This window comes from Pan troglodytes, chromosome 9, assembly GCF_028858775.2.
Source record: "Pan troglodytes isolate AG18354 chromosome 9, NHGRI_mPanTro3-v2.0_pri, whole genome shotgun sequence".
NCBI lineage: Eukaryota > Metazoa > Chordata > Mammalia > Primates > Hominidae > Pan > Pan troglodytes.
In genome coordinates this window covers 62,783,964-62,798,105 of record NC_072407.2, presented here as the reverse complement: position 1 = coordinate 62,798,105, position 14,142 = coordinate 62,783,964, and the positions used below count along the sequence as shown (strand labels likewise).

At 39.0% G+C, this 14,142-nt stretch overlaps 1 protein-coding gene and 1 long non-coding RNA gene across 9 annotated transcripts in view; one reads left to right on the top strand and one right to left on the bottom strand.

Annotated features, from left to right (window-relative positions):
* LOC134807349 (membrane-spanning 4-domains subfamily A member 12-like) overlaps positions 1 to 1,074 on the bottom strand; it is a 42,786-nt gene extending 41,712 nt beyond the window's left edge. For 3 of the 6 annotated variants that reach the window (XM_063784088.1, XM_063784089.1, XM_063784090.1), the window contains exon 1: positions 689 to 1,074. In XM_063784088.1, coding sequence (XP_063640158.1) covers positions 689 to 712 — 24 coding nt within the window. In that variant the 5' untranslated portion in view covers positions 713 to 1,074. The remainder of the gene's footprint in view (positions 1 to 688) is intronic. The other 3 variants (XM_063784092.1, XM_063784093.1, XM_063784091.1) reach the window with 3 other exon arrangements.
* The window catches only part of LOC107967096 (uncharacterized), an 88,871-nt gene continuing 75,689 nt past the window's right edge, over positions 961 to 14,142 (top strand). For 2 of the 3 annotated variants that reach the window (XR_010147553.1, XR_001707303.3), the window contains exons 1-2: positions 1,057 to 1,315; positions 4,771 to 4,854. This is a non-coding gene — a long non-coding RNA (uncharacterized LOC107967096). Of the gene's footprint in view, positions 1,316 to 4,770; positions 4,855 to 14,142 lie in introns of all 3 variants that reach the window. The other variant, XR_008538044.2, reaches the window with a different exon arrangement.

Below are 14,142 nucleotides of genomic sequence, written 5' to 3'. Positions count from 1 at the left end.
TATAACCTGTGTTATTCTCCCTAGCATCCATATTTAATATCCATAATTATTCTTTTATCCTAACTGATTGGGTCAAAGGTAAACATCTAAAGCAAGGCGAGTTCATGATATACTCTTTCCAAGATTGTTCAGGCTGGTCACTTCTTGAGAAGATGTAAAAATTGAGGAGAAGTGGCATTGCCATGCTCTTCTCTAATGGACAAAATTGTAGAGAAAGTAAGTTTTGAGAGTGAGAGGATAGAGAAGACACCCAGAGAAAAGCAGAGATGGAAGAACAGAACTTCCCAAGATTATGATGGCTTTCCATTTTCTATGATGGCTTCCCACTTCCTTTCGGAAACCTGGCTGATTTCTGGTCCTTATATTATGTAAAATACCTGTTCATATATTATTAACAAATATATCTTAATTTTGCTAAAACTAGTAAGAGATAGCTTTTGTTTCTTGCAACCAATTTTTTTAAAAAAAAATCGATTTGTCTTGTAACTTTTCTCATGTGGTTTTGTCAAAGTCTAAGATCTTGTCTTTACATTTTTCATTTATAAACATTTCCTTTCACTTATATAAACCATGAACTCTTAAGGCTTCAATTGCCTTTGAGATGGCCCATTAAGCTTGACATTGAAAGGTATAGTGGAAGGAGTCAAACTTGAGTTCATATCTTACCAGTTGTGAGTTCAAATCTTACCTTATGTGACCTTGTTCTTACCATTAACTCTTTCAAAGTCTGTTTCCTCAGCGCCAAAAAAACCCAAAACAAACAAACAAACAAACAAAAAACCAAAAAAAACCCTCCTGTAGCACTGTGTTGGGGAACAAACAAGAGAAACGTACAAAACTGAAACTCGAACAAGAAGAACTTATGGTCCAAACCGGACCATGCCCTACACTGACTTGACCACAAGGCCAGAGGGGTGTGATCCTGCAGTTGGTGCCCTTAGTTCCGGATCTTCCGGCTTCAGAGTTCCGGAGGCAGCACCTGCCTGATGGGCTATGTTTCCTCGGTGGTGACCCTCATTTCTTCTCGCGAGGTTCCAACGCAGCCGTTATGGTCTAGAGCGGCCGCCAGGGAACTCCACGTGGAGACCGCGCCGACGCAGGCGCCCTGGGGGCCTCGAAACTGTTCTGAGCATGCTGGCTCTCAGGACAGCAGTGAGAGATGAGGTGTGGGGTGGGGTCTGACACAGACGAACCCTTTCCGGCCGTGTTAGCGTCATACTCGCTGCGCCTGACTCCAGCCGCAGGCCGATTCTCTGGCTGCCTCTGCAGAGACTTCGTTATCAAGCAAACGCCCTCTTCATCACTTTTGTAATAGGTTAGTATTAACAAGTCTTTTTATTTTTAATCCCCACAAGGTCTAGAGGGAAGGGAAGGGTACTAATCAGTAAACCTGGGCTCTGGTCCTTAACTCTCCTTTTTATTTGGTAGTTGCCTGTTTGAGCAAAATATTGATCTTCTCCGGTCTTTACGTTGTTTTTCTGTACAGTTAAGATGTGCATTTTGGGGTAAAGTAAATTATAAAATAGAGAGACCACAGATTTCAATGTGCCCTTAATCCTTTTCTTTTTCTTTTCTTTTTTTTTGAGACGGAGTCTCGCTCTGTCTCCCAGGCTGGAGTGTAGTGGCGCTATCTCGGCTCACGGCAAGCTCCGCCTCCCGGGTTCACGCCATTCTCCTGCCTCAGCCTCCAGAGTAGCTCGGGCTACAGGCGCCCGCCACCACGCCCGGCTAATTTTTTTGTATTTTTAGTAGAGACGGGGTTTCACCGTGTTAGCCAGGATGGTCTCGATCTCCTGACCCCGTGATCCCCCCGCCTCGGCCTCCCAATCAATGTGCACTTAATCCTGTGCCTGGTGATGACCTGCCAAATGTCAGGCAAACAGTCAAAAGACAAGCAAACAAACAACAACAACAACAACAACAAACCCAAAAACCAAAACCAAAGTGCACAGTCACTGCAGACTTTTTCAGCTTCCTACGAAAACTCTTTAGCGATAATATTTTATGCCCAGTGAGACTCTGTGCTTAATCCAAGTTGCTAAATATAGATAAAATACTTTTCCATAGCCTGAAAATAAAGTGTATAATATGTGATATGATCTATAATTATTATGTACATGTATTTTATATGTCAGGAAGTTTATAAAAGAGAAAAAACACCCATCATAGCATGATGATTTTATGAATTATTAATATCCTCGTCAGTTGATATTATTTATAGACCCTTTATATTATATGCAATTTAAACTTAAAAAATATGTCACAAAGTGCTCGGTGTATCAGAACTGAAAATCCTTTTTTTTTTTTTTTTTTTTTTTTTTTGAGATGAAGTCTCACTCTGTCATCCAGGCTGGAGTACAGTGGTGCGATCTCAGCTCACTACAACCTCTGCCTCCCAGATTCAAGCGATTCTCCTGCCTCAGCCTCCTGAGTAGCTGGGATTACAGGCGCATGCTACCCCACCTGGCTAATTTTTGTATTTTCAGTAGAGACAGGGTTTCACCATGTTGGTCAGGCTGGTCTCGAACTCCTGACCTTGTGATCCACCTGCCTCGGCCTCCCAAAGTTCTGGGATTGCAGGCATGAGCCACCGTGCCTGTCACTGAAAATACTTTTCAGCAGAGTGAGCTGTTTGCCATTTCTCCATGTAAGTGAATGTTGAATGTTATTTTGGAGTGCATCTTTTTGAATTCTTTCCTGACCACATGTGCAGCTATACAAATTTAAGGAGATTAGCACCTAAAGTAAAAAAGGGAAAAATGTTTGTGGAGGAATTGGAGGCTCAACAAAAGATGCTTTTCCTAGTTCTTGTTGGTCTATAGAGGTGATTTTTAAAGTTAAAGGTGAGATCATTTGTATAGAGGGCAAGAGGAGAAAGAAATTGATGAGATCATGACACATTTTCTTTGAGTTAGTTATTAGAACTTCCCTGATGAACTGACATGGTTTCAAATTAGGTATGCTGTAAAGAAAAGGTACTATAGTTGTGAGATGGTATCTCATTGTGGTTTTGATTTGCATGTCTCTGATGGCCAATGATGATGAGCATTTTTTCATGTGTCTTTTGGCTGCATAAATGTCTTCTTTTCAGAAGTGTCTGTTCATATCCTTCACCCACTTTTTGATGGGGTTGTTTGCTTTTTTCTTGTAAATTTGTTTGAGTTCATTGTAGATTCTGGATATTAGCCCTTTGTCAGATGAGTAGATTGCAAAAATTTTCTCCCATTCTGTAGGTTGCCTGTTCACTCTGATGGTAGTTTCTTTTGCTGTGCAGAAGCTCTTTAGTTTAATTAGATCCCATTTGTCAATTTTGGCTTTTGTTGCCATTGCTTTTGGTGTTTTAGACATGAAGTCCTTGCCCATGCCTGTGTCCTGAATGGTATTGCCTAGGTTTTCTTCTAGGGTTTTTATGGTTTCAGGTCTAACATTTAAGTCTTTAATCCATCTTGAATTAATTTTAGTATAAGGTGTAAGGAGGGGATCCAGTTTCAGCTTTCTACATATGGCTAGCCAGTTTTCCCAGCACCATTTATTAAATAGGGAATCCTTTCCCCATTGCTTGTTTTTGTCAGGTTTGTCAAAGATCAGATGGTTGTAGATATGCAGCATTATTTCTGAGGGCTCTGTTCTGTTCCATTGATCTATATCTCTGTTTTGGTACCAGTACCATGCTGTTTTGGTTACTGTAGCCTTGTAGTATAGTTTGAAGTCAGGTAGCATGATGCCTCCAGCTTTGTTCTTTTGGCTTAGGATTGACTTGGCAATGCAGGCTCTTTTTTTACTGGGTATATACCCAAAGGATTATAAGTCATGCTGCTATAAAGACACATGCACACGTATGTTTATTGTGGCACTATTCACAATAGCAAAGACTTGGAACCAAGCCAAATGTCCAATAATGATAGACTGGATTAAGAAAATGTGGCACATATACACCATGGAATACTATGCAGCCATAAAAAATGATGAGTTCATGTCCTTTGTAGGGACATGGATGAAGCTGGAAACCATCATTCTTAGCAAACTATGGCAAGGACAAAAATACCAAACACCACATGTTCTCACTCATAGGTGGGAATTGAACAATGAGAACACATGGACACAGGAAGGGGAACATCACACACTGGGGCCTGTTGTGGGGTGGGGGGAGGGGGGAGGGATAGCATTAGGAGATATACCTAATGTTAAATGACGAGTTAATGGGTGCAGCACACCAACATGTCACATGTATACATATGTAACCTGCACGTTGTGCACATGTACCCTAAAACTTAAAGTATAATAATAAAAAAAAAAAGAAAGAAAAGGTACTATAGGAAAACTCATCAAGAAGGATGAAGAGATCTGGATGGGGCTTTGGGGCTCAACAGAAAGACACAGGGGCTCTTGGAGACCTCCCTGTGCTATGTGGCACTGGTTTTTTCATGTTCAGCAAATTGACTGTATAGAAAAAAATTTCCATCTTCAGAGTGACTGAAATGAAAAATGGACATTAAATTGTATTACTAAAAATTCAGAAAACTAAATACATGTAAAATAAATTTAAGTAATTAAATGATAAAATGATTTGTTTGAGTTTGTACTTTTGAAGTTACCAAAACTTGAAAGTAAACCTTTTAGGATACCGTATACTTTGAAATACCTTCTCCTAGTCTGTGGCTTGCCTTTTCACTTTCTAAATAGTGTCCTTTAATAGATGTTCCTGATTTTAATGTATACCATTTTATCAATATTATCCCCCATGATCAGTGCTCTCTGTATCTATTTTAGGAAATCTTTAGCTGCTCCAAGATGATGATGATAATCACCTATGCTAAAATCTAGAAGCCTATTGTATTATCCTTTTTAATTGTGGTAAGATATACTTAGCATATTATTTATCATTTAAACCATTTGTATGTATACAATTCAGTGGTATTAAATACATTCACAATGCTGTGTACCAATCATCACTATCTATAACCAAAACTTTTTCATCATCCCAACAAGATGAAATACTCCCCATTAAGCAGTATCTTCCCTTCTCCTCTTCTTCCGTCTCCTTGTAACCTCTATTTTGCTTTCTGGCTGTATGAATTTGCCTATTCTAGATACCTCATGTAAGTGGAATTATACAATATTTGTCTTTCTGTGCCTGGCTTATTTAACTAAGCATAACATTTTCAAGGTTTGCTTTCAAGGTGTTGAACGCATTAGAATTTCATTCATTTGTAAGACAATAATATTTTATTGCATACATATATAACACATTTTGTTTATTCATTCATCTGATGGTGGCCATTTGGATTGTTTCCATTTTTTGGCTATCATGAATAATGTTGACATTGACTTAGTGTACCAATATCTGTTTGAGTCCTTGCTTTTGGTTCTTTGGAGGTATATACCTAGAAGTGGAATTGCTGGAAGATATGGTAATGTTATGTATAACTTTTTTAGGAACCACCACACTGTTTTCTACAGAGGCTGTAACATTTTACATTCCCACCGGCAGACGCAAGGTTCCAATTTCTCCACATCCTCACCAACACTTGTTTCCTTCCTTCCTTCCTTTTTTCTTTCTTTCCTTCCTCCCTCCCTCCTTTCCTTTTTTAGTGATGGCTGTCCCAATGGGTATGAAGTGGTATCTCATTGTGGTTTTGATTTTTCAGTTCCCTAATGGTTAGTGATGCTGAACATCTTTTCATGTGGTTATTAGCCATTGTCTATGTTCTTTAGAGAAATGTCTATTCAAGTTCTTTGCCCACTTTGAAAATTTTTTGTTATTATTAAGTTACAGGAGTTCTTTATATATTCTGGATATTAATTCCTTGTCAGATATATGATTTGCAACTATTTTCCCACTCTGTAGATTGTCTTTTCACTCTTTTGAGTGTTTTTTGATGCACAGAAGTTCTTAATTTTGATTAAGTCGAATTTATCTCTTTTTGCTTTTGCTGCTTTGTGCCTTTGGTGTCATATCTATGAAATTGTTGCCAAATCCAGTCTTATAAATATTTTCTGCACTCTTCTAAGCATTTTATAGTTTTGTCTTTTGTTTAAGTTTAGATGTTAAGTTTCTCTTCAGTTAATTTTTGTATATGGTATAAAGTAAGGGTCCGACTTGATTCTTTTGCATATAGATATCCAATTTTCCCACAGCATTTGTTGAGAAGACTGTCCCTTCCCCATTCAGTGGTCCTGACATTCTTGACAAAAATCTATTGACCATATATGCAAGACTTTATTTCTGGGCTCTCAATTTTTTTCAATATGTCTGTATGTTTGTCTTCATGCCATTACCATACTTTTAATAACTGTAGCTTTGCTACAGTTTTTGGAGTCAGGAAGTGTGAGTCCTCCAACATTATTGTTCTTTCCCAAGATCATTTTGGCCTGTAATTCCAAATGAATTTGAAGAACTTATTTTCCATTCTTGCAAAAAGGCTGTTGGGATTTTGATAGAAATTGCATCGAATCTATGTATTGCTTTGGGTAACAGTATTAATGTCTTAGCAATGTTAAGACTTTCTATCCATGAACACCTATGTCTTTACATTTATTTAGATCTCCTTTAATTACTTTCAGCAATATTTTCTAGTTTTTAGCATACAAGTCTTTCACCTCCTTGGTTAGTTTTATTCCTAAGTATTTAGTTTTTTATATGCTATTGTAAATGGTATTGCTTTCTTGATTTCCTTTTTAGATTGTTCATTACTGGTATATAAAAACATAACTAATTTTTGCGTGTTGATCTTATACCTTGCTACTTTGATAAATGCTTTTACTAGCTGTTATATGGATTCTTTTTTATTTTCTATGTAGAAGATAATGTTATCTACTGACAGAGAGAGCTTTGCCACTTTCTTTTCAATTAGATGCTTTTTGTTTCTTTCTTTCTTTTTTTTTTTTTTTTTGTCTAACTGCTCTAGCTAGATCTTCCAGTACAATGTCAAATAGCAGAGGTGGAAGAGGGCATCCTTGTCTTGTTCCTGATCTTAGAGAGAAGTCTTTCAGTCTTTTACCATAGATAATCATGTTATCTGTATTCATTCATAAATATCCTTTATAATGTTCAGAAATTTTTCCTCTATTCCTAGTTTTCTGAGTTTTTATCATGCAAGGTGTTGAATTTTGTTATATGCTTTTCCTGCAACAATTGAGATAATCGTATCATTTTATTCCCCTTTGTTTTATTAATTTGATATATTACACTGATTGATTTTCTTATGTTGAACCACCCTTGCATTTCTAGAATAAATCTAACTTGGTCATTTTAAATAATTCTGTTTCTTTGTAAATAATATGCTGTTGGGTTTGACTTGCTAATATTTTGTTGATTGTATTATCTTTAACAATTAGATCTATAATCTGCCTGGAACTCATTCATTTTTATGAATTTATTGAAAGTTATAAGTACATTTTATCCCATTGTAAGACAATTTATTGAAAACTATACTTTATACAGCTCTGAACTGTTCTTGTTATAAATTGTCTAAAAATGTGTACATCTGTTTTTGAACTCTATTCTGTTTTGTTGGCGTATTTTACACATGCACTGTCTTAATAACTGGGACAGTTATTAAATCTCTCAATTGCTAGGACTCTGACAACAGGCTCTATAGGTGGCTTCTCCAGTTCTGCAGTCTCAGTGTAGTTATACTTGTAATATGGCCCCTCAGGGCTCCCCCAGAAACAGAGTGTCTCAAGAAACTAGTAGCTTTAGAATAAGTCTTGATATTTGGTAGCATGAGTTCTCCAACTTTATTCTTCTTCAACATAAACTTGGACATTCTTGTCTCATTTAATTTCCACATACATTTAGAATGAGTTTTGTGTCTAAACTCTTATTTTAAGTTCAGGAGTACCTGTGCAGGTTTGTTATATAGGTAAACTTGTGTCATGGGGGTTTGTTGAACAGATTATTTCATCATGCAGGTATTAAACCTGATACTCATTAGTTATTTTTCCTGATCCTCTCTCTACTCCCACCCTTCACCGTTGGATAGGCCCCAGTGTCTGTCATTTCCCTCTATGTGTCCATGTATTCTCTCAGCTTGTTAATTTTGGTGATATTCAGTTGATGGATAGGTTGGTCTGAAGGGTCTGAGAGGACCTCACTCATGCCTGATATACTGGCAAGTAAGGCTGGCTGAACTGAGACTCTGATGAAAGCCACTGCAGGTGGCTTCTACAGCAGGGCAGTGTCAATGTAGCTGGACTTCCTGTATAGCAGCTCAGGAGTCCCAGAGAGAGTGCTCTAAGGTATAGAGAATGGAAGCTGTTGTCCTTTTAAAGCCTGGGCCCAGAAAGTCACAGTATCATTTCTCCTATATTCTGTGAGTCAAAATATTCAAAGTCCACTTGGATTCAAGAGAAAGGGACCTAGACTTGACTTTTTCTGTGGTCAAGGAGTGTCAAAGAGTTTATGATCACTTCTAATTTGCCACAGGAAGGATTGATATCTTTAAAATTTGAGCCGTCTAATTTGTAATATGACTTGCCCCTATATTAGATCTTTGAATTATTTTAATATTATATATACATAAATACAGACACACCTTGGAGATATTGTGGGTTTAGTTCTAGATCACCACAATAAAGCAAATATTGCAATAAAGTGAATCACAGTAATTTTTTGGTTTTTCCATGCATATAAAAGTTATTAGGGCTGGATGCAATGGCTCACACCTGTAACCCCAGCACTTTGGGAGGCTGAGGTGGGCAGATCACCTGATGTCAAGAGTTCGAGACCAGCCTGGTCAATATGGTGAAACCCGTCTCTACTAAAAATAGAAAAAAATTAGCTGGGTGTGGAAGTGTGCACCTGTAGTCCCAGCTACTAGGGAGGCTGAGGCAGGAGAATCGCTTAAACCCAAGAGGCAGAGGTTGCAGTGAGCCAAGATTGTGCCACTGCACTCCAGCCTGGGTGACAAAGTGAGACTCCATCTGAAAAAAAGTTATTAGACTATTAGACTGTAGTCTATTAAGTGTACAACAGTATTGTATTTAAAACTGGACATATCTTAATTAAAATACTTTATTGTTAAAAATGCCAGTGATCATCTGAGACTTCAGTGAGTCATAATCTTTTGTTGGTAGAGGGTCTTGCCTTGATGTTAATGGCTGCTGACTTCTCAGGGTGGTGGTTGCTAAAGGTTGGGATGGCTGTAGTGATTTCCTAAAATAAGACAAGGAAGTTTGTCATGATGATTGACTCTTCCTTTCTTGAAAGACTTCTCTGTAGCATGTGATGCTGTTTGATAGTATTTTACTCACAGAACTTGTTTCAAAATTGAAGTCAATCCTCTTCAGCTCTGCCACCGCTTTATCAACTAAGTATGTGTAGTATTCTAAATCCTTTGTTGTCATTTCAACAGTGCTCATAGCATCTGCAGCAGGAGTAGATTTCATCTCAGAAAACCACTTTCTTTGCTCATTCATAAGAAGCAACTCCTCCTGTAATCCCAGCACTTTGGGAAGCCAAGGTGGGCGGATCATGAGGTCAGGAGATCAAGACCAGCCCAGCTAACACGGTGAAATCCCATCTCTACTAAAAATACAAAAAATTAGCCTGGTGTGGTGGTGGGCACCTGTAGTCCCAGCTACTCGGGAGGCTGAGGCAGGAGAATCGCTTGAACCTGGGAGACGGAGGTTGCAGTGAACTGAGATTGCGCCACTGCACTCCAGACTGGGTGACAGAACAAGACTCCATCTCAAAAAAAAAAAAAAAAAAAAAAAAGAAGCAACTCCTTATGCAATCAAGTTTTATGAGATTGCAGCAATTCTGTCACATTCAGGCTCCACTTCTGATTCTAGTTTGCTTGCTATCTCCACCGCATCTGCAGTTACTTCCTCTACTGAAGTCTTAAACCTCTCAAACTCATCCATGAGGCTTGGTCTTCATTTCTTCTAAATTCTTCTTAATGTTGATATTTTGACCTCTTTCCATGAATCAAAAATGTTCTTAATGGCATCTAGAAGAGTGAATTCTTTCCAGAAGGTTTTCCCGGATTCACTTTGCCCAGGCCCATTAGAAGAATCACCATCTATGGCAACTATAGTCCTAAAAAAGTATTTCTTAAATAATAAGACTTGAAAGTCAGAATTACTCCTTGCTCCATTGGCTGCAGAATAGGTATTGTGTTAAAATCATGAAATGGTTAATATCCTATAGAGCAATAGGAGGAAAAGGAGGAAAAGGAAAAGTCATGAAAAAACTTTATCTCCTTGTATATCTCCATCAGAACTCTTGGGTGAGTAGGTGCATTGTCAATGAGCAGTAATATTTTTAAAGTGTTTTTTTTTTGGTACAGTAGATTTCAACACTGGGCTCAAAATATTTAGTAAACATGCTGTAAACAGATGTGCTGTTATCTAGGTGTTATTCATATGCTGTTCCATTTATAGGGCACAGGCAGAGTAGACTTGGCATTATTCTTAAAGGCTTAGGATTTTTGCATGGTAAATGAGCATTAAAGAGCACTCAACTTAATTAAAAGTGGATATCCAAGTTATAGGTATATTTAAAAAGGCCTTTATGTTTTTCTTTTCTTGGATCTTGTTTTGCTGGAAAAAGGTTTTGTTCTCAGTTGTCTAAATTCTTTTTCTCCATTTTGTCTTTCCACTCGATACACACATGAGAGGCCTTAAGATAACTCCTGGGGTCATTGGACTCCTTGGGAAAAACGGCGAAGGCACCACTCACCCTGTTTTGGGAAGAAATCAGTTTTCGTCATGGAACCCCAGGAATTAAAAGTGGATTGATCTCTCTCAAAATCTATTTTGCCTCCCAGTCGTGCCTGTTTATTAGACCCTAGAAGCTGCATGTTTTCCTAGCCCTGTCTCTTAAAGGGCTCCACCCAGAGACCAATAATCCAATTAGGAGATTAGCAAATGAAAAATCTTATGGCTGCTGGATTTCTTCTGCCTGTCTGTGTAGTTATATATGTATTGTATGTGTGATGTCTATTAAAAAATTGCTAATTAATTGGCCTAAAGGAAGATAAGCACTTGGATCAAATATTTTTTAAAAGGGAAGATAAAAGCTGCGGTACATTTTAGTTCACATGACTTTAATCTTTGAGAAATAAAAGCAGCCTTAAAGATTTTTGGTGAAATGCAGATGTAGTCAAAATATAAATAGGCAAACTAAATTATTCGGGTCAGATATGAGGTTTGCTTCCCATTTCATGGATAAGGTCATGCTAGTATCCATGGTGCAAAATGAGGACTAGGGAATTCAAAGGCTACTGACAGCAGAGGAGATAGGGTAAGAGCAAATATTCCCTTCCCCATCCCCTCCCCATTAACATGGGCAAAAGCTGCTTTGACACCCATGGAGGGCACCCTATCATGGTTGCCAGGACTTGGGGATACAAGGACAGAGGAAAGAAAGAGGAATGTCTCACTTTCCCTCCCTGATATACCCTGGGCATTGACTAGGAAGAGAAAGTAACCAGGGACACCTGCTCCCCTCTTTCTAGATGAGTAGTCATTCATCTTCAGTCTGTACCCCTTTCAAATGCATCCTGAACCTGTAGGACTCCTCTGAAAAAAATGCCTTATTTTTTCCTTTTTCTTTCCCTTTCTCTCTTCACTGATACATAATTGTGTCTCCATGTGTCTGGAATTTATTCCTTCTGGTGGGTTCTTGGTCTCACTGACTTCAAGAATGAAGCCACGGACCCTCACGGTGAGCGTTACAGCTCTTCAAGATGGTGTGTCCAGAGTTTGTTCCTTCAGATGTTCAGAGGTGTCCATAGTTTCTTCCTTCCAGTGGATTTGTGGTCTCACTGACTTCAGGAGTGAAGCTGGAGACCTTCACAGTGAGTGTTATAGCTCTTAAAGGTGGCATGTCCAGAGTTTTTTATTCCTCCCCATGGGTTCATGGTCTCGCTGACTTCAGGAATGAAGCCACAGACCCTCGCGGTGAGTGTTACAGCTCATAAAGGTAGTGCGGACCCAAAGAGTGAGCAGCAGCAAGATTTATTGTGAAGAGCGAAAGAACAAAGCTTCCACAGCATGGAGGGGGATCCAAGCGGGTTGCCACTGCTGGCTGGAGTGGCCAGCTTTTATTCCCTTATTTTTCCCTGCCCACGCCCTGCTGATTGGTCCATTTTACAGAGTGCTGATTGGTGCATTTACAGTCCTTTAGCTAGACACAGAGTGCTGATTGGTGCATTTACAATCCTTTAGCTAGACACAGAGTGCTGATTGGTGCGTTTTTACAGAGTGCCAATTGGTGCGTTAACAATCCTTTAGACACAGAGCGCTGATTGGTGTGTTTACAATCCTCTAGCTAGACAGAAAAGTTCTCCAAGTCCCCATGTGACCCAGGAAGTCCAGCTGGCTTCACCTCTCATCCATACTATGGAACACTCCCCTCAGATGCATTCTCCAAACTGGGAAGAATTAATTTCTCAAACCTTAAACCAATTGGCTTAGGATTGGGCTCAGGGGAAGGGACCCAGAAGCCTCACATGCTAGCAAAAGGGCAAAAGTTTTTTTTTTCTTTTTCTTTTTTTACCAGTCGGGTTTTTGGCCTCCCTCTCCCTGTGCAAACTAATAAAAGACCTCAGGATCTCTGAGCTGTCCTTACCCACCCCTTGTTTCATTTTGATATGTGTTTCTTAATAACCCTGTTTGTCTCTTCTCGCCTTCAGGCCATCAATCTCCACGTGGTCATGCAACCAGAACCTCCAACAATGGCCCCTTTAACAACGACCCTTAGATAGGCCTCTGAGGGAGATCTGACTGCCATTTTCCCGAACAGCGCCCACTGTTAGAAGCAGCAGTTAAGATCGGTCTTCATCCTTACCCGTATCCTTATTCTAATGGCAGTTAGATGTACTTCATTAAAGGGGATAATGAGACAGCCAAATGCTTAGGCAGATTAAAAAAAAAAGGTCCCTGGAGAATCTCCCACCTGCCCCAGAAGTGTTTACATCAGATGCTTTTGTGCAGATGGGGATACCTGCCCAGGGCTTGTCTGGGCATGCCCACAGCAGACTGGAGGCCGACATGTACACTGGGGGAAGTAGGTGGAGCCACGGGGAATTCAGGCCTTATGCAGGAGAGGAGCCTGCTCTCTTCAGTTCCTGTGTGGTGGCCCAGGATCCAATCTGTGAGGTCAGTGGCCTGTTAGCAGTACTCCATCTCACTTTGCTGAGTTTTTTTTTCTTTTTTTTCTCTTTTCACCCAGTAAAATCTTGTTCTACTCACCCTTCAATGTGTTTGCATGCCTAAATTTTCCTGGTTTAGTGACAAGAACCCAGTTTTAGCTGAACTAAGGAGCAAGATTCTGCAACACTTTTTACAGTTGATGGATGATTCAATTTTTTCCAGTTTTCTATTTTTGAATAAAGTTACTAGAAACATTCTAAACTTTTTTTGTTCAAATATGGACTAATTTCTGTTATACCTAGGAATATATACCTAGGAATGTGATTGCTGAGTCATGGGCATACTTTTAATCGGCTATAGTTGATTCTGCTAAACAGCTTCCTAAAAATATCAATTTATGCTTCCCTCATACACAATATGAGACTTGCACATATCGCTAATACTTGATGTTTTTATTTTTTGTAATTTTATATTTTAGCATATTTGTAGTAGAGTTGTATTTGAGGTTTTTCATTTCCTTTAATGCTAGTGATGTTGAGCACATTCTTATATGCCTATTGGATACTTGGTGATCCTCATTTGAGAAGTACCTATTCACATTTTATATCCAATTTTATGTTAGTCTGTTTCTTAGTACTTAGTAGGATTTCTTTATATATTCTTTTTTTTTTTTTTTTTTTGAGAGAGGGTCTCACTCTGTTGTCCAGGCTAGAGTGTAGTGGTGCAATCCTGGATCACTTTAGACTCAACCTCCTGGGCTCAAGAGATCCTCTCACTTCAGCCTCCAGAGTAGCTGGGGCTACAGGCATGAGCCATCATGCCCAGCTAATTTTTAATTTTTTTGTAGAGATAGGGTTTGGCCATGTTGCCCAGGCTTGTCTCCAACACCTGGACTCAAGTGATATGAATGAACTTCCATTTGCAATTGCTACAAAGAGAATAAAATACCTAGGAATACAGCTAACAAGGGAAGTGAAGAATGTCTTCAAGGGGAGCTACAAACTACTGCTCAAGGAAGTTAGAGAGAACACAAACAAATGA